This window comes from Vipera ursinii (genome assembly GCF_947247035.1).
Source record: "Vipera ursinii genome assembly, chromosome: 6".
Lineage (NCBI taxonomy): Eukaryota > Metazoa > Chordata > Lepidosauria > Squamata > Viperidae > Vipera > Vipera ursinii.
In genome coordinates, this window is record NC_139515.1 from 60,216,886 (window position 1) to 60,238,055 (window position 21,170).

At 41.0% G+C, this 21,170-nt stretch overlaps 1 protein-coding gene across 1 annotated transcript in view; it reads left to right on the forward strand.

The window, feature by feature from the left end:
- The window catches only part of ST13 (ST13 Hsp70 interacting protein), a 31,511-nt gene extending 15,629 nt beyond the window's left edge, over positions 1–15,882 (forward strand). The window contains exons 7-12 of the mRNA XM_083366402.1: positions 3,128–3,238; positions 3,521–3,623; positions 5,711–5,827; positions 8,573–8,624; positions 9,064–9,152; positions 14,550–15,882. Of these exons, the coding sequence (XP_083222528.1) occupies positions 3,128–3,238; positions 3,521–3,623; positions 5,711–5,827; positions 8,573–8,624; positions 9,064–9,152; positions 14,550–14,678 (601 nt within the window). The 3' untranslated portion in view covers positions 14,679–15,882. The remainder of the gene's footprint in view (positions 1–3,127; positions 3,239–3,520; positions 3,624–5,710; positions 5,828–8,572; positions 8,625–9,063; positions 9,153–14,549) is intronic.
- The last annotated feature ends 5,288 nt before the right edge of the window (positions 15,883–21,170 follow it).

Below are 21,170 nucleotides of genomic sequence, written 5' to 3' on the forward strand. Positions count from 1 at the left end.
TGAATAAATGATTAAGAATCTGTTATACTGATTTATTCTGAAATAAGAGGATATTTTTTATAATTCTTATGGTCATTTTGGGTACTTTTAGCCATTTTTAGCCTGCTTTCTGTCTTGATAGCCATATTTAAGTTTGTGTTTTTTTACCTTAGTTACTTTTTCTGTTGTTTAATACTAGTGCAATTGTATACTTTAAATTCCATGGGAAGACTAATACTATATGGCAGGGCTTTTCAACTGGTGCTATGTGTACCACTAGTGGTATGTCAGCACCTGGCAGGTAGTATCCTAACGAAGGGTTGAAAAGCGCTGTAAAAAAAAGTGTGAAAGTGTAGCATGGGGATGAGATGAAGTGGCAGCGACGTAGCACAGGCCTGTAGGAGAGTCAGCTGGAGCCACGGTGTTGCTGGGGCTCTGCGGTGTTGCTGGGGCTCTGCGGAGCTCCCAGGATCCGCACCAGGCTCCAGCTGACTGGAGAAAGGAGTCAGTTGAAGACAAGAGGAGGGGGAGAGAGGAGAGGATTATACAATAGACATGCCCTTGGGGTGTTTACATTTGGCCCAGGGCCACCCTGGAGACAATGAGGGCCAGCCCACCCCAGCCCGCAATCAAAGGAAAAACCCAAATCCAGCGGGCCAGAAGGCAGCCCAGCCACCATGCTCCTCTGGTTCCTTCTCGCCCCCTGGGCCCAGATGCAGTTGCTGCTCCTCACCATAGCTGGGGTGGGACTTGCAAGTACCTCCATCTGCTTCTTCCTACAAAGTGGCGCTCACCCAGTGCTCCCTCCTGCCGCCATCCAGCAACCCCGACTAAAGGCTAAGAGCTCCAGCCTCGCCCAGGCAAGGAAGCAGGCAGCAACCGAGGCTACATCAGATCTGCAGCTTGTCAGGGCCGCTCAAAGGCTGCCCAACTTTATTCCAGAATTTTGGGGTTGGAAAGTGGAGGGGCAGCACCGCGCTTGCAGGCATGGCGGCACCTGCTGGAAAGCCTCCTCCTCCCCCGCAGCTACCTTCTTCGGAGCCTTCCTGATGCCGATGAGTCTGCCGGCATGGCAGCAGGCAAGAGCTCCAGGTGAGCGGCGCTTTGCAGGACGAAGCGGACGGAGGTACTTGCAAGCCTCACCCCAACTATGGCGAGGAGCAGTGACTGCGTCTGGGCCCAGGGGGCAAGAAGGAAACAGAGGGGTGCGGTGAATGGCTGCCTTCTGTTCTGGCCTGCTGGATTTGGGTTTTTCCTTTGATTGCAGGTGTATGGCCTGACCCTCGCCAAAATGCAAATTCCTCTCTAAGCAGAGATTGGGAGGCTGAAGGCCTGTACCTTTTTGGCCATGCATTTCTAAAATCAATGGGCTGCTGCTAGGGAGGAGAATCAAAATAGGGCAAAACAAGCGTAGTCCACCATGATTTATTGATTCCAAATTTTTGCTCGGGTTTTCCTATCCCTTCCTGGGCTATTAAAATCACATTGGCAAGGTCTGTACTGGCTGCAAACTACTCAGCCGAATTTTAGCCTAGCCGTAACCCCTTGTACAATCCCAGGCTACATTCTGGAGGTAAGAGGATGTAGTAACAGGAGAGAGCTGCAAATTTGATTAGTTATTTATTCTTGTCTTTAGCAGCAATAACTACATTCTTTGACGACTTTGCTAACAACCTGCAGGCTGTGAACTTTCCCCTTGGGTAAAGAATTCAGGAGTGCTAGATTATTTTTCCTGCTAATTAATTTATATATAATGTATGTTTAATCGAGGAGGGCTTGGAGAAGTAGAAGTGGCCAATATGGAGGCTGCACCTTGCCCTCCAGATCTCTGTCTCCCCTGCAGATCTCTGGAGAGGAGGAGTGGGTGGCAGGGAAGCTGTGTGAGGAAAGGCTGCCCCAACAAACCAGCATCCTTAGCATTGGACATGGGAATTCCCTTTCAAGAGGGCCAGCCTCCCTTGTGCAGGACCCAGGAGTGCTGCTCCCCTGCCGCCTCCTCTTGCTCTTCAGAGATCTGTCAAGTTGGATTCGGAGGAAACTGCTTCCTACAAACGTCCACCTCCTGCCTTGCCGGGAGGGGGCACTGGATATGAAAACACCAACGATGTCTGGGATTGGGAAAATAACATCTCTTTAGCGTGCTATACACACGAACGCACACAAAAACATTCCAGACTTGTATCCACATTTGAGCTAGCAAATTGCCAGTCATGCCTGGGCTTAGGGAGAAGGCCCTCTCCTTCTGTGTATAAAAGTCCCCAAACCTGGAATGCGGGGCATGTGCGCATGCGCTTGGCTGCTAGCAGTTTGGGGAGGCGAGTTTGTGGGGTACTGAGTTGTCCCTAGATCGAGTTAGCCGATGCGACTTGTTTCCGTTCTGACCCTGCTGTCTCGAATCAGCTGTGTCCAGTGAGTGGCATCAAGCAAGCCACGCCCGCCTGCTAGGTGACTGGTGGTACTCGAATATTGCCATATCCTAAAAGTGGTACAATCTCTGAAAAGGTTGAAAAGCCCTGCTGTATGTTAGCTAGGCTATAATAACAAACCTTGCAAGACTAATTGTGCTTTACCTACCCTCTTTCTTACATTCCGATGAATGAGGGAAGAGCCAGCCAAAATCTCTTCCACATACTGTCTTGTTTGTCAGGACTTCAGGAATGTTTTGATATCTTTGCTTCTTGCTTTTTTCTAACTCTTTACAATAACTGTTTATGGTATCTACTCCCAGTGGCTATATATTATCTCCAGTTTTGGAGCCTGTATACCTCCAAGTAATGGTTATTAAATGGCGATACAATAGCGTTCAGGGCTTACTAAAAATGGGAATGAACTTCATGTGGCATAACTTTGTTGAAACTTAAGTTAAAGCTAAACGTAATTATTATGTAATTAAAAACATATTAATGATCCCAAATCAAAATTTTTTAATGAACATTAAACAGGAATTATATAATGGTACTCTATAATAACATATGATAATTCAGATATATTTAAATAGGGTAAATGCAAAATGTATTGAATTTTGTGGAAAGTGATCAGTGTATTGAGCTGAATAGTATTTTAACTCAGTTGCTAAAAGTATTAGGCTGCAAAGCATAATGGTATTTTATTTATTTTAGTTAAGGATGTATGCTTTTCATGTTGACAGTGTTTTTGTGAAAATGCAGAAGCCAAATGCTGCCATTAGGGATTGTGATAGAGCCATTCAGATAAATCCCGATTCGGCACAGACCTACAAATGGCGAGGAAAAGCTCACAGGTAAAAACCAAAGCAAAGCTACCCTCTTATATTCTTTTTATTTTAATCTTTATCTTAACCTAAAGATTAGGTTAAATAGAAAACTTTTAAGATGTATTGCTTTTATCTCCACTACATGTTACACAGTAACTTTTAATTTTATTCAATTTTTAAAAATGCAGAACTTGAAAATAAAGGACATTTGGATATTATTAAAAGTTTTCTTATTTATGCCCATGACTTAAAATTGTTTTTAACATTGTCTCAAATGATGCTGACTGGAATTGATAATTTTCTTGCCAGGCTGCTGGGTCATTGGGAAGAGGCTGCACATGATCTAGCTTTGGCATGTAAACTGGATTATGATGAAGAAGCTAGTGCCATGCTTAAGGAAGTACAGCCACGCGTAAGTAATGATTGAAAATTTGGAAGACTTCTTGCTTAGCTGATGATTTCACTTCTATGATATTTTATAGACCTTGTGCTAAAATGCTAGCTTGATTTTATGTGATTTTTTCTTAACTCCAGTTTTGTAAGGATATTATAGTTCTGTAATTCTGACAATTGTTACCACAAAGTCATGGTCTGCAAGCTTGCCACTAATTTATTGTAAGTCTCTTTAAAAAAGCCTTGATTAAATCATTTACCTCCCTATTACCACGGGACAAGCTGTAGATAAGTAAAATATGAATAGGTTCTGAAAATGGCACATTGGGTGCAATACAGTATTGCTTGAATGTTTTGCTAGTCTGCCACAAGGGAATACTATAAATAACATAATTCAAAAAATTACTATCCTCTTTTTAGTTACATCATAAACTGGATGATTACATATTATATTAGCTTTGACAATTTAATTTGTGTTGTTACTTCTGGTCTAACATTAAAAGCTTTAGCATTTGACCAGTCCTGATCTCTATTTTAGTATTATACAAAAGAAATAATGGTTCAGTAATTTTTTATTTTATATACAATGAGAATGTGTATAGTTGAAATTTCTATAACCACAGCCCCTCTCATTTGCTTTTTGTGTATATTACGATGCTTCCTCCAGTGTCATGTTATCCCAGGATGTGTATGTGGATCAAGTAACCCTGAACCATTTATGTTTCTACCTGTATCATTGAAAACTATTACAGAATGGAATGTAGCTTTTTCTCTAGCTTTATCTTACTTAGTTCTTATAAGCAAAAGAAAAAAAAACTTCTTGAAAAGAAAAATCCTGATGCAGCATTGCTGATTTCATGGCTTTTGCTTTCTTGCTTTTCCCATTAAGAAAAGAACATTGCCTAGGAAATTTCTGTTCTTGCAAATGTGTTGTCTTGCTTGAGATATATCCCCTCTTTCCCTTACATCTCTGAACCTAAATTATAAATTTCAGAGACACAAATAAAACTAGCCTGGGCATGTTTTTACCTTGTATTTATAGAGAGTGCAACAAAATGTACTGAGGAACCTCTACAAAATGAACTACATGTGAAAAAAATCTTATGTACTGATAATTTCTTCAGACAGAGAAGTACCATTTCAGCTAAGCATTTTTTGCATTGGAAACTGCAAATTGAAAGCATGATAATCCCAGTAACTTACCCTGAGGCATCTACTCTATAATGTTGTTTCAGTGTGATTTTTTTAGGATCAATACAAATGTGAAATCTATCCTAAGGTTTGGCTGGAACTTTAGAAGAAATTTTCTGAATATTTTCATGCAGCAATTATAGCATAATTCCTTGAGGAAGATGGATGTTCATATTGGCCTGCATAATTATACTCTTAAGGCTATAATTCTTGTCCTGTTGTGAATTGTCAGTTCATGTACTTATACTACTCAAAATAGGTGGATATTGGTTTATGCTCCTCTGTGTTTTAAAAGCACAGAACTGAAATTATTCAAATAAGAATGATTGCCTTATGTGTGGCTGTCCGCTTCAAATCACATGCTGGTTAAACTACTTCAGTTTAAGCTTGTAAGCTTGTAATATTTATCAGTTTTATATATTTAATGCCATAAGTTTCTTAAATAAAAAGTTTCTCTTCACCAAATTTTTGTTTTAACTGTTATAGATCTCAAAGCATTGCTGGTTCTAATGCTTTGCTACTTGTCTATGTGTTGTGTATGAAAGAAAACAAAAAGTTAACACAGTCCCAGAAGTTCTTTTGAAGAGTTTTGCTGGAGTTATTATTTCTTCATTCTGCCAATAAACTTGCAGGCTGTTTCTCATTAATTCTTTTTATTTAAATCTTAAGGGAGAGTTAACTTTTTCTACTGAAACTGATTTTCACCTAAAAGACTAGTGTATTGCCAAATTTAGACAATTCTGTGAGATACTTTGGAGCTGTAACAGTGTTGAAGGAAAGAATTAGTGTAGATTATAACCCTACAGTTCTTGAGAATTGACAAAATACAAACTAAACAGTTGTTCTAGAATGCTAGAATTATATTGTATAAATTATAGTATACATGTGACAAATTTTATTCATCTTGTATCTCAGGCTCAGAAGATTGCAGAACACAGAAGGAAATACGAACGAAAGCGTGAAGAAAAAGACATTAGAGAAAGAATGGAAAGAGTAAAAAAAGCCCGAGAGGAACACGAGAAAGCTCAAAGGGTAGGAGCTTCAAAAACATACAGTGGCATAGTTGAGTCCTTAGATTTTAGATTTAGATTTTATTAGATTTATATACCGCCCTTTCCCGAAGGACTCAGGGCGGTTTACAGGGCATTTTAAAATCATACCAAGTTAAAAGACAAATAAAAGATTAAATTATCCCTGAAAATAAAACCCCAGTTAAAATTCTCAACCTGGGTCAGAGAGCTCAAAGAGCCAAGTCTTCAGGTCTTGGCGGAATGAACGTAGGTCAGGGGTAGTCCTGAGCTCCACGGGCAGCTGGTTCCAGAGGGCAGGCGCACCCACAGAAAAGGCCCTCCCCCTGGGTGTTATCCGCCGGCAATCTTTTACTGGCGGCACCCTGAGAAGACCCTCCCTCTGCGAGCGCACTGGACGAAGGGAGTTTGATGCTGGCAGCAGGTGTTCCCTCAAATATCCTGGACCCAAGCCATTTAGGGCTTTATAGGTCATTACCAGCACCTTGAATCTCACCCGGAGGGCAACTGGAAGCCAATGCAGCTCATGGAGTAGAGGTGTTACATGGGAGTATCGGGAAACCCCCATCACAACTCGTGCAGCCGCATTCTGCACCAGTTGAAGCCTCCGAGTGGTCCTCAAGGGCAGCCCCATGTAGACCATCTAGTCCTTAGATGGGAAGACTAGAGTTGTCAAACAAGTTCATACCCTGACACATCTTCTACCTAGGAACTTAGTAATCTATACACCCACCACCTGTCTTCCAAGAGACCCATCACCTGACATCTTCTCCTTAGCCCTGATGTATGAGAGGGCTGTGCTGTCTTCTGATAATTAAAAGGGTAAAATTCAGGGGAGGAAAAATGAAAAAGTTTCTATAAATAGATTTAAACGAGCAACAGTTTAAAAACAGTTTTAATTTAAACATATTTGATGTTTTGGACAGACCACAGGGTGCTGCTGCTCTTCTGTAATTAGTGACCTCAAAAATGTTTTTATATTGTATCTAGAGAAAATAAATCTTGGATACAGCCTGAGGTGGGAATAAAAAAAAGCCTGAGCAAAGTTTACTGCTTAAATTAACCCATGAAACAATAAAATTTAACTAGCACCTTACAGACTAATAAAAAAAATCTAATGCAGTTTCATGGCTAGATGATTTGAGTTTAAAGAATATGTAGGGAAAAAGATAACTGAAGCAATAATCCTCTCTCTGCTTCCATATACTGTACTTTTCCAAATCCTTTTATAATTTCTCCAGAAATTCAAGAGATCTGTGCATGTTCTCTTCATTTCTTAACTCTGGTACCCAGTTGTTCTTCCTTCATAACCTCCTGATTTGCTTGTGAAGATTTACAACAACTAAAGTTTTTCTTTGCCCATACCCCTAGAGATTGGTGTGGATTAATGATATCTGCAGCCTGCCTGAAAAATGCATACAGGTACAGGCAGTCCTCAATTTATGGCTGGAATTGCAGTCATATGGTTGTATCATGTGACTGCACCTGATTTGTCAACATTTTTTGCAGTGGTCATTAAGCAAGTGCTGCATTCGTTAAATGAATCCATTTCCCCCAGTGGGTATTTTTTTGCTGGAAGCCAGAAGTAAACACCAAACACCAGCAAAAAACATTGCAAATTGCTGTTGTTTGAGTGCAGGACACTGCAAATGACCATAAAGGTGAGCCTTGCCGAGTATCCAAAATGTAATCATCTGATTGTGGGGAATGCAGCTGTTGTAATTTTGAAAATGAATTGTAAGTAGCTCTCGGGAGGTCCATCATAACTTTGAACAATCATTAAGCAACCAGTTGTAAGTTGAGTACTATCTGTATTTAGGTCTGAGCTGGCAGATTGTGCCAGCTACTGGAATAACACATTATGAAAAGTACTTAATTTCATATTGTACAAGTCTGTGTTTCCCCAAACATCATAAAAATGGCTTCTTACCCAACAGTAGTCAGATTTCCACTTCACACAATATTACAAGATTATTTATTCAGTTGTAAATTAACATAATGAGAAAACTCAACAATTTATAGGTATAAACTATGTATGGTTTAATAGGCATTTTGGTGGTGTAATATTAGAAAGCCATTGGGCCTAAGCTTGGGGCCCTGAATGGTGCAGGGACCTATTTCATGGTTAATTTAGTCATGATGGGAACTTTATTCTTAGCTGCTATGTATTTTAATGCTTGCATTTTTTTTAAAAAAAATTGTTTGCTGCCCAGGGTCACTTGAAGAGTTGAGCAGTCCTACAAATTGAACAAGCCACAATTAAAACAAATGTGCAAGGATTTCAGCTCCCCTCCATGCATGGAGAGGAAATCTTTTAGTGGGCTACAGACAACTTGGCTTCCTCACTGATTTTCTGGGGAAGTTCACACAGAAAATTGCAAATGGTGATCACATGATCGCCAGTGGACTTGGCAACTGGTTGTAAATCTTAGCCAGTTGCCAAGCACTGAAATAATTGCCTTGTGGGGGCACCATATTTTACCCTTTCTGAAGCTGTTGTAACTTTGAGTGTTCATTAAATGACTGGTTGTAAGTTAAGGGCTGCCTGTAAAACAGTTTCCCATTTAACATATGCTGGTTTCTTTGAATGTAAACAAATGGGGTTGGAAGATTTATTTCCAGTGAATTCCAGAACCACTCCTAAATGGCTGGGTTGACATAGGTTTGAAGGAAAAATAGGTTTCATCTTTGAAATGGTGGATTTTACATATTCTTATTGGAGACCAAGTACATATTTTCATGTTTGCAGGAGGAAGATGCTCGCCGACAGACAGGAGGACCTCAGTTTGGTGGTTTCCCAGGTGTGTATTCATCTAGAGTATTTATAGAAGAAACTTGAGCTTCATATGAATTGGGATCATAATATTTTGCTTAACTTCTGGGGGGAAAAGAAAATGTGTTTTGTACTTGGATTCATCAAACAAATATGGAAGTGCTATATTTCTGATGTTTGTATGTAATGTTCTAATATTACTATCAATCATCCTTGGCTGTGATATTAAACAGTGCAACATGGATTTTAGTACACAAAACAGGAAAATAGACATAACTTTTATTTCAGTCATTGACCAATAAAAATACAACCAATAAAATAAATAACACAGTACTATTCTCTAACGAGCTATTAGCAACCATTTGTGATTAATATAAATAATGTAGCAAAATTTTGCTACTTTTAGAGAAATAAAATTTAGCTTGACTGTAATACTTTTTCTATAACAATATTCCTTATATTTTCAGGTGGTTTTCCTGGAGGCATGCCTGGAATGGGAAGCATGCCTGGTCTCAATGAAATTCTTAGTGACCCTGAAGTTCTTGCGGCCATGCAGGTGAGGAATAATTGAGAAAGGAATGCTGCTACAACATAAAAATTCTGATTCCTTTTTAAGAGCTTCTGCCCCAATTGCTATAAATTCTTGCATGATTGTATCTGTTATTTCCAGAGATTTTTATTTTGGTTTTTCATTAATTCATTCAACTAAGTTAGCATTTGTAGGATCCTGAAAACAAAAGTTAACTGGAAAAAAAGGTGCACACTTCTTACAAATTGTTCACACACTCGGCAGATGTTTACAGTGGATTTGGCATTTTTACCCACCTACTGAGTCTCCTAAAGATGTGGGACAGGCAGATGTTCTTGTTTGATCCTGTTAAGGGTATCATTGCAGGATGTAAGCTATTCCAAGCAAAGCTGCCTTTTGCAATTGGCTCATGGTGCATTTCATTATCATTATGCAACTTGACTTCCAACAATTCTAGTATGATTTAGAATAAATAATCAGCTCTAAATACCTATTAGTTTGGTTATTAAAATTTTCTGCAGTATGCAGATTTTTTTTACAAAGCAGCAATAATTTTCCACTTTAATAATGCATTCCATAATTGAGGTATCTTTTAAGAAGGCTATAGTAATATATAATTTAATTTAATTTAATTTAATTTAATTTAATTTAATTTAATTTAATTTATTGAGATTTTTATACCGCCCTTCTCCCAAAGGGACTCAGGGCGGTTCACAGGGCATAAATATAAATAACAATACAAACATTAAAAGACAATTAAATCAATGCCCAAGTTAAAACAAGAATAATAAAACAAGCCTATAAAAACCCATGTACCCCCATCAGGCCAGACCCGCTAGTTCAAATAAATGGGTCTTCAACTCGCGACGGAAGGATCGGAGGTCTGATGCCATCCGGAGCTCAACCGGCAGTTGGTTCCATAACGCCGGAGCACCCACAGAGAAGGCCCTCCCCCTGGGGGCCACCAGTCGACATTCCTTGACAGGAGGCACCCTGAGGAGGCCCTCTCTGTGGGCGCGCACAGGGCGGAGGGCAGTCGACGCCGGCAGCAGGTGGTCCTCGAGGTATCGCAGACCCATGCCATGTAGGGACTTAAAGATCATAACCAAAACCTTGAACCTTACCCGGAAGACAACTGGTAACCAATGCAGCTCACGGAGCAAAGGTGTAACATGGGAGTACCGGGAAACTCCCAAGACAACTCTCGCGGCCGCATTCTGTACCAGTTGGAGCCTCCGAGTAGTCTTCAAGGGAAGTCCCATGTAGAGAGCGTTACAGTAGTCTAGGCGAGAGGTCACGAGCGCATGAGTGACCGTACATAAGGCCTCCCGGTCCAGATAGGGCCGCAACTGGCGCACCAGGCGAACCTGGGCAAAAGCCCCCCTAGTCACGGCCACTATGTGATCCTCCAAAGTGAGTCGTGAATCTAGGAGGACTCCCAAGTTGCGAGCCCTATCCACAGGGGGTAAAAGCTCACCCCCCATAGAAAGAGGTGGAACATCCCAGGTGTCCCGGGAAGCCGGAATGTACAGCCACTCAGTCTTGTCAGGATTGAGTTGAAGTCTGTTCCTCCCCATCCAGACCCGAACCGCCTCCAGGCAACGGGACATCACAGCGAGGGCATCACTGGGGTGGTTTGGGGTCGAAATAAAAAGTTGGGTATCATCAGCATATTGATGATACCCAACTCCAAAACCACGAATGATCTCACCCAGCGGTTTCATATAGATGTTGAACAGGAGAGGCGAGAGGACCGACCCCTGAGGAACTCCACAAGCGAGAGTCCTAGGGGTCGACCTCTGCCCCCCTGCCAACACCGACTGCGAGCGTCCCAGGAGATAGGAGGAGAACCACTGAAAAACCGTGCCTCCCACTCCCAATCCCCTGAGACGCTGCAGCAGGATACCATGGTCGATGGTATCGAAAGCCGCCGAGAGGTCTAATAGGACTAGGACAGAAGAATATCCCCTATCCCGAGCCCTCCAGAGATCATTCACCAGAGCGACCAATGCCGTCTCCGTGCTGTGCCCGGGCCTGAAACCCGATTGGTAAGGGTCCAGATAATCCGCTTCATCCAGGACCAGAGGGAGCTGATGTGCCACCACACTCTCAACAACCTTCGCAAGAAAGCGAAGGTTGGAGACTGGACGAAAGTTGTTCAATACAGCTGGGTCCAAGGCAGGCTTCTTGAGGAGAGGTCTCACCACCGCCTCCTTCAAGATGGTGGGGAAATAACCCTCGCTCAAAGAAGCAGATATAACCGCCTGGAGCCAGCCTCGTGTCCTCTCCCTAGCTGCATAAACCAGCCAAGAAGGGCACGGGTCCAATAAACATGTGGTGGAACTCAGCTTCCCCATAATCCTGTCCACTTCATCAGGGGTCACAGAATCAAACTCCTCCCAGATAACATTGACAAGACCGCCCGCGTCCTGATCGCCAGACTCTGCCCAGCTGGAGTCCAAACCGGTCCGAATCCGAGCGATTTTATCCGACAGATGTTGACTAAACTCCTCGGCACGACCCTGCAAGGGATCCTCCCTCACCTCCTGATTAAGAAGGGAGCGAGTCACCCTAAACAAGGCGGCCGGGCGATTATCTGCGGACGCGATGAGGGTGGAGAAGTAATTACACCTCGCCTCCCTCATCGCAGCGAGATAAGACCTAATGTAGGTTCTTAACCGCAATCGGTCGGGTTCAGATCGGCTGGATCTCCAGCAGCTCTCTAGGCCCCGTTTCCGACGCTTCATTTCCCGGAGCTCCGTGGAGAACCATGGAGCTCGCTGGGATCTGCGCCGGGTCAGGGGCCGCAAGGGTACAACCCGGTCGAGTGCCTCAGTGGCTGCCCTTTCCCAGGCTTCCACTAAGGCATCCGCCGAGCTGTGAGCAATAGAGGCAGGTGGGGACCCCAGCGCCGCTTGGAATCTATCAGGATCCATTAGGCGTCTGGGGCGGTACCATCTAGTTGGCTCCGTACCCCCACGGCGAGGGGTGGCAAAATGGAAGACCAGCCGCAGGAGGTGATGATCGGTCCATGACAGGGGCATAATAAATGGAAAGCCCCCACCAAGATCATCCAACCACCGTCCAGATAAGAAAATCAGGTCAAGGGTGTGGCTTCCCTCATGAGTTGGCTCAGAAATTACCTGCGTCAGGTCCATGGCCGTCATGGAAGCCATGAACTCCCGAGCAAGCTCAGATGAACCTCCCAGGGATGGTAGGTTGACGTCTCCCAAAACTATAAGTTTGGGGAACTCAACCACCAACCCCGAGAGGATATCGAGCAGCTCGGGCAGGGCTGCCGCTACGCGACTAGGCGAAATGTACACGAGCAGCAAGCCCAACTGCGCCCCAGAGCCAAATCTCATAAAGAGAGACTCACACCCGACTATCTGAGGAACGGTGGTCTCCCGCGGACATAAGGTCTCCCTAACGATCACCGCCACACCCCCACCCCTACCCTGAGCTCGAGGCTGGTGTAGCACCCGCAAGCCTGGTGGGCAAAGGTCAACCAAAGGGACCCCACCCTCTGGGCCCAACCAAGTCTCCGTGATGCAAGCCAGGTCCGCATGCTCACCCTCAACTAAATCCCTAACAAGGGGAGCTTTGTTGACCACGGACCTGGCATTCAGGTACACCAGCCGGAGCTCGGGAGGCTGCACATCCTCGCTCCCGGAACCTCGGGAAAGAAGCAGAGGGTCGGAGCGCCCCACCGCTTGCAAATAGCGGAGACGGCGCTCCCGGTAACGATATGGCCCCCTGTCTATCCGCCTGCTGCCATTCCCCGTCGTGGGAATTGGTAATCCCACGACCCGCTCATGAGCCCCGGAGACAACGACCCCTCGTTCTCCCCCCGCGCGGTCAGACCCAAGTCTGGCCTGAACTATGGTTGATTGGCCGCCCCCCAAAGCCAGACAACCCCTATCTCCCACCCCTCTCCCCAACCCCGTAAAAATTTTTGATAAAAACATAATCAGGGGCCTCTTATTAAATTTATGTTGACGGCCCCTGCCCCTGCCCAGCCATCTCTCAGAGACCCAAAACTCGGGCCCTTCATCGAGGTTAGAATTTAAAGAGGCGGGTCGCACCCAGGCGAGGGGGGCACCCCTGAGGGCGAGCAAGTCCGTGCTAGTATATTGTCGCATGTTAGTCCAGCAAGTCCAGAAATTGAATTAAGCAGCAAATGCATATCTGTGGTTTAATGGATACCAACATTATCTCTGAATCTTGCATTAGAAGCATGTCACAAGACAGCATACTCTGTTACCTACCTTCAGTAAAAAGCAATGACTCCAAACACTGGATGCAAATGAATGATTTATAAGTAGAATAGGCTTTGGTTGTGATAGTTGCACTCAATTTAAAACTTTACAATACCCAAACTAGAATAATAAGTTGCATATATTTCTGAGGGACAGATTCATATTGTAGCAGTATTCACTATTCTCTTTTGCTGGGGTATAGTATTTTTCCTGCTTCTATGCCTAGCTATAAAATAACAACTTTGCACATCTTTAGTTGTACATATTTGCTAGTATGCCAGCTTGTTTTATTGGTGCTTTTCATGCCAGCTTATTTTATTGGTGCTTTCATCCTTATATTTAGTAGCCACTGAGAAGCTACCAATTTCAATCCTTTGTCCTTGATAAATCCCTCCCTAGCTTTTGTTGTTCCTGGTTTTAATCACCTCCTCTCCTCTTAGTCCTTCATGTTGTGTGGTAGTTTCTTTGGTAATCCCTCTGATCATACAGGACATCACTGTCCAGGTCAATCGTGGGGTGCACTTGTTAGGTCTTTGTTGAATTTTGATAGATGGTCCAAAACAGCATATTGTATTTAATCATAGTTTCGTATACTGATTTTTGTTTTTCAGATCATACTTTATGAAATGATTTAGATAAAATCTAATATAGTGCTTAGTACCCATTAATTTTACTGTAATTCTTCTACTTTATATTTTATGATGGATTGAAGTGCAAAATGTCCATAGAAATTCACATCATACTATCCTAGTGATACTGTCAAGTTTTGAAACACTTTTTTCTTCCTGCTGCAACAGTTATTGCTTCTCAACTTGCCAGTGAACTCTGAGAAGGAAGAGAATCAGTTTGGTATGCAGACTTCAAAGATTAAGAAGCCAGAGAGTCAAGGACATAACACCAGACCTAGAGAGCTTTCTCATAATAATATTTTCCCCTTGATTGGGCAAGGTGACTGGACCCAGAGGGAGGGGGAGAATTCAGTTCTTTTACTATGTGGATTTGGGAGGGGTCTTGCCAGAGCTGGTTTTGTTTTCATAATGTGCTGGATTGGTGTACTCAATACAGTTTTGCATTAAGAAATTGGAATGTCTTGAAGATGTTTGCTTGGTTGGGTTCATCAGTCAGAATGATGACAGATACATTTTAATCTTTCCTTGTTTTACAGGATCCAGAAGTAATGGCAGCTTTTCAAGATGTTGCCCAGAATCCAGCAAATATGACAAAATATCAGAATAACCCTAAAGTCATGAATCTCATTGGCAAACTTTCATCCAAATTTGGAAGTCAACCATAAAATTTCTTTTCATTGCAAGACATGGGGGAAATATTGATCGCTTATTATATATCGCAATAACACAAGCCATTGTACTGCTAATTCTCAAATGAGAACTAGGGTGCTTTGGAAAAAATCCATTTTCTTCTTTGTTTCAAAAATAAATATTAGTTAACTGTATTCAAGGTTCACATAAAATCACCTCATCCCACCTTTCTACCATGCCCATAATTTTCTTACTGAAAACAGTTTGTTTTTAAATTGTATAATTATTTCTTAGTATATCCAAAAATATAGAGTGATTGGGGATGATGTTTGGAGTGGAGGAATGATGGTTCTGTTTATGATGGTTTGGGATAATTGGACTGTTTAATTTCTAACACAAATGAGGCTAACTATTTTAATTGGAAGAATTCATTTTCAATTCTTAAATTCACAAGAAAATCAACTCTTCTTGGATCATATCCTTGCACTAGAAAGAAGCATCCTAAATGTTGCATGCTTTGGCTTTAACTATATTGGTACAAATGAAACTGAGGCTGGAAACTTTGCAATCGTGTTGAGCAGATTAACATGCTACTTATCTATATCACAGTGAGCAAATGTTTTATCAACACCAGTAAGCTGATTACTTGAATGATTCGGAGCCCTTTAGTTATTTGTACTAATTTTGCTATTGAATATGACTTAAGTTTTGAGGCAGGGAAGCAAAGTGGTTCCCATTACCATGTAATATTCATTATACAGTTAAGAATATAGGTAAAAATATAGCTATGATAAATGGTAATGACCTATATACTAAGTTAGAAAGGTATATACACCATCTATCTCTAATGTCATGTCATGAATACATATGGTGCAAAAGGAAGAACAAAAAACTATTCATTGAAATCCTTGCTATGAAATATTTACTGATGGCTAACAAATCTCTACCTTTTTAATTATCTGCTCAGTCTTGGAGGGCCTGTTATAATTAGGTTTTGTTTTTTTTCTAGGGCTTTTGAATGTTTCCAGTTCTGTGCTCTTGTAATTTTGTCTGAATCCATAAGTGATGTATGTTTTCTGTTTTTAATTAAACCTCAACTGGTTTAGAAATTCAATATATTCTTAAAAATAAAATCCATATATCTTGTCAAATTAAAGGAAACATGACTTCATTTTTGCTTAAGAAATAGTTATGGAAGTACTTCTGGTTGCCTTTAAAATAATAAAGACTGGTTTTGAAGAATCTTCTTGGTTTATCTTTTAACATTTAATGAGAGGTAAAATTCACAATCTATATATTCTATGGATCAGGAGAAATTTTCCTTTTGATTAAGTAAGATGTAATTGGACTGTAATTGAATGAGTATAGGTAGTCCTTGATTTATGACTGCAATTAGGACCAGAATTTTGGTAATAAATCATTGCAATCATAAGGCACCACATGACTAGGTCTGATTTTTAGACTGTTTTTCATTGATCATTAAGCGAATTACATACGGTAAGTCCAAATTCATTTTCCCAAATGGTTTTTTTTACCTGAAACTGGTAAAAAACTTTGAAAATCAGTTATGTGAACACAGGACACTAACCAATTGTAAATGCAGTTAAGGAGGCATGGTACAACATTTTGTGAAGGCCATGAGTGCTTTATAGGCCATAAAGCACCTTTTATAAGGCTGTCATAACTGAACAGTTATTAAATGGCTGGTTGTAAATGGATGACTACTTGCCTATTGTAGTTATATGCAAGATACACTGTTTTCTAAAAATTTTCAGAATATTTCACTTCTCTAAACTATTTTCAGGGTAGTTGGTGATTTATGATAACTAGAGCAATAGCAACTCAGATGTAATTTGGAGCTTGGTTACAGGGTAGGAATTCTTTTTCCTAATTAGTTATTTTTAATATATTGGAACAGTATATTGCAAAAGTTAATTTTTTAACTTGCAAAAATGTATGAATGTTTTATTTAGCTCACCTTAAGAAAATGTACAGGTAGTCCTTGCCTTTCAGCCGCAATTAAGCCCAAATTTTCCATTGCTAAGCAAGGCAGTTAAGTGAATCTTGCTCCATTTTATGACCTTACCATGTTTGTTAAGCGAATCACTACAGTTAAGTGAATAATGTCATTTAGCAAATCTGACTTTCCCCCATTGACTTTGCTTGTCAGAAACTCAGAAGGTTGCGGATGACAATTTCAGGACCCTGGGACACTGCAGTCATTGTAAATACAGTTGCAAGAAAAAGTATGTGAACCCTTTGGGATTACGTGGAGTTTTGCATGAATTGGCCATAAAATGCGCTCTAAACGTCATGTAAGCCACAACAATAGAAAAACAGTCTGCTTAAAATAATACTACACAAACATTAGCTGTTGTCATGTTTTACTTGAACATAAGATGGAAACATTCACAGTGCAGGGTAGAAAAAGTATGTGAACCTTTGGACTTAATAACTGGTTGACCCTCCTTTGGCAGCAATAACCTCCACCAAACGTTTCCTGTAGTTGCAGATCAGACCTGCACAACGATCTGGAGTAATTTTGGACCACTCCTCTTCACAAAACTGTTTCAGTGTAGCAATATTCTTGGGATGTCTGGTGTGAATCGCTCTCTTAAGCATTTCAATCGGGTTGAGCTCAGGACTCTGACTGGGCCACTCCAGAAGGCGTATTCTGTTCTGTTGAAGCCATTGTTTTGTTGAATTACTTGTATGCTTTGGGTCATTGACCTGTTGCATCACCCATCCTCTGCGGAGCTTCAATTGGCGGACAGATGGTCGTACGTTTTCCTGCAAAATGTCCTGATAAACTCGAATTCATTTTCCCATCAATGGCAACAATCTGTCCAGGCCCTGAGGCAGCAAAGCAGCCCCAAACCATGATGCTCCCACCGCCATGTTTTACAGTGGGGATGAGGTTTTGATGTTGGTGTGCTGTGCCTTTTTTTCTCCACACACAGTGTGTGTTTTTCCCAAACAACTCAATTTTGGTTTCATCTGTCCACAATATATTTTGCCAGTAGTGCTGTGGAACATCCAGGTGCTCTTTTGCAAACTTCAAACGTGCTGCAATATTTTTTTTGGACAGCAATGGCTTCCTCTGTGGTGTCCTCCCATGTACTCCATTCTTGTTTAATGTTTTCCTTATTGTAGATGTGTCAACAAAAATGTTAGCATGTGCCAGAGATTTCTGTAGGTCTTTAGCTGACACTCTAGGATTCTTCTTTACCTCATTAAGCGTTATGTGCTGTGCTCTTGCAGTCAGTTTTACAGGACGACCACGCCTAGGGAGAGTAGCAACAGTGCTAAACTTTCTCCATTTGTAGACAGTCTGTCTTACCATGGACAGATGAACATCAAGGCTTTTGGAGATACTTTTGTAACCCTTTCCAGCTTCATGCAAGTCAACAATTCTTGATCGTAGGTCTTCTGAGAGCTCTTTTCTGCAAGGCATGGTTCACATCAGACAGTGCTTGAGACCAGTAAACCCAAAAGAGGTGTGTGTTTTTAAAGGGCAGGACAGCTGTTAGCAACACATCCAATATCATCACACTGATTGGAGTCAAGGTTGGCTCACTCCTGGCTCCAATTAGCTCTTGGAGAAGTCATTAGGCTAGGGCAGGGGTCAGTAACCTGAAACAGTGAAAGAGCCACTCAGAACCGGTTCCCTCACAAAAGGAAAAACTGGGAGCCGCAAAAAATGTGTATACATGCGCCCATGCGCAGAACAGGGTTTCACTGAAGAGTGGAGCCAAGGCGAGATATGCACCTACCCTGCATATTTGAATTGATTGAACTTTTTTAGTCCCCACTTTTTTTTGGACTGCACATGGCAGAGGACTGCGAACCACAGGAAATGGCTGAAAAGAGCCGCATGCGGCTCCGGAGCCGCAGGTTGCAGACCTGTGGGCTCGGGGTTCACATACTTTTTTCACCCTGCACTGTGAATGTTTACCTGTTATGTTCAATTAAAAAATGACAACAGCTAATGTTTGTGTAGTATTATTTTAAGCAGACTGTTTTTCTATTGTGGCTTACATGACGTTTAGAGCGCATTTTATGGCCAATTCATGCAAAACTCCACGTAATCCCAAAGGGTTCACATACTTTTTCTTGCAACTGTACATGGCAGTTGCCAAGTACCCAAAGTCTTATTATGTTGACTATGGAGATCCTATAATGCTCATAAGTGTGGGAATTGGTCATAAGTCACTTTTTTCAGGGCCATTGTAATTTTAAAGGATCATTAAATGAATGGTTGTAAGTCAAGCACTACCTGTATAAGAAATTAATATAACAAGTGATGCCATTTGCATTGTAGATCTTGCCTGCTACTGCTTGTGAAAATTCCACTGTTGCAGCCTTTGGCTTGTTAACTATATTATTTGAAGCAGGTAATACCTGAAAAACTGGTTTGAGGCTAAGGCAACTCAAAAAACGTGTGTTAGAGACAAACTGTTTTACAAAATTTACCCCAGATTTTACATATGTACACAGATTGAGAAACATATTTAAGAACACAAATTAGTATACATAGTATATAAATCTTGTACAGCAAAACAAAAAAATCAATTACTCTGTATTTTCCCAACAAGGAAACAACAATCAATGTTTTTGTGGATGATGGTATCTTATTTAGTAGTTACTAAAGTTATTTTAAAGAAAAAAGGAAAAACAAGCATTTCATAAATTATTAGTTATTAAAACAAATGAGCATATTGAGTGTGTACCTAGTATGGATAAATAAAACAGTCTGGCTATCTTGCTTGCCCCTATTAATCAGTTCAGCATTTTTTCCCTACCAATTGGTGGTGTGACAGTGACCCCATTTTATAAAATAAACTATCTTGACTGATAAATACATCAGCTTGCTATATACAGTTGAATTATGTTGATCCAGTTGTAACAAAAGTGAAAACATCTTTGCTGAGCAACAGGCAGGTTTTAGAAGGGACTCTTGTTTAGCCAGGAAATATTCTTCCTACCCCAGACTTGATATTTTCACAGTCCTTGATTTCAAATCAGATTTTTTTGTTAATCCCAAGGGAGAGACTGGAATAAATGAAAGGGTTGCCGCTTTTCTTTATTCTAACAAGCTTTGAAAGTGGACAGTTTGTGATTATTTTCCCTGGAGCTGTCACTGTATCCTCCACCTATTATGCCTCAAGGATAAGGCAAGGTTATATTTTAGTTCCTGTACTTTTTAATGTGTATATTTGCACAGTATTTCAGGTACTCTTGGTTTCTACATCGCCTCACTCATGTATTAACTTGAGTGGTCCCAGGGCTTTTATATGTAGCCAACAATCATTTGAAGGGTGGTCTTCATCCTTGCAACTTGCAAAGCATTTATAGTCAACATCATTTCTCATCTCTGTAGTGTTCAAGTCTGTACTTCTACAAAGTTTGATATTTAACCTGTCTGGTCTAAGTTTATTAGAATAACATCAACATGAATTAATATTGCTCTACATTTTGAAACAGGCTTGGTCTGAATGTTTCACAGCCTTTTAAACCTTTAATTTAAACCTTTAATTTTTGTTCCCTAGCAAAAGGTTTCTTAAGAGAACTTTTTAAGTCAACCTGGCTAAAAAAAAAGTTATTGGCAAGCTCCATCCCTAGGGTTTGCACTGAACAGCCTCTGCCCACTAGACTCTGAAAATGCCAGAAGTGTTCTTAAGCAGTGGGTCTGGGATATAGATTTTAAATTATTTTAAGTGTGGGGTTTCACATTGGTCAAACTGGATAATTGTCTTGCCATTCTATTGGAGCACTAGAAATACCTCTTTTCAACAAAGCATATGACCCTGTGGGGATGGCTCAGTAGTATCTGAGCCATATGCTTCCCCCCCCACATCTGTTCAGGAAATCCCAGTTGATTTTCATACTTCCTATCCTAAAGAAATTCCCTGGAAAAGAATAGGATTGCTAAGCACATTGATTTGTGCTTTAGATTGTAAGCCGCCCTGAGTCTTCAGAGAAGGGCGGGATATAAATGGGATTAAAAAAAAATCTATTTGTCATTTCTCCTGTCTCATCAGTATTCTTCTATAGCTTCTAGGATTGCTCAGTTTTTTACTTCCACATATACACCATCCTTTTTTGTGTTGATTTTAGATTTTTTTATCTAGGCTATTATTTTATAAATAACTCAAGGCAGTGAAAATCCCTAATACTCCTCTCATTTTCCCTAAATTACAACCCTTTGAGGTGGAGTTGGGTCAAGAGAAAGTCTGGCCCAAAATCACCCAGCTGGCTTTCATTACTATGGCAAAACTAGAATTTATAACCTTGTGGTTTCTAGCCTTGTTCCTTAACCAAGAATTGTATTAATATACATACATACATACATACATACATACATACATACATACATGTTTTATTTGTATTTGACCACTGAATTTATTGCTGTAATGACTGATTGATTGAAGTTTCATAAATCATTGTCAGGATTAGCCATTTTATTATGTGAAATTTCAAATGAGCATATTGAGTCTGCCTAATTTTATCTGTTGTTCTTGTACAGT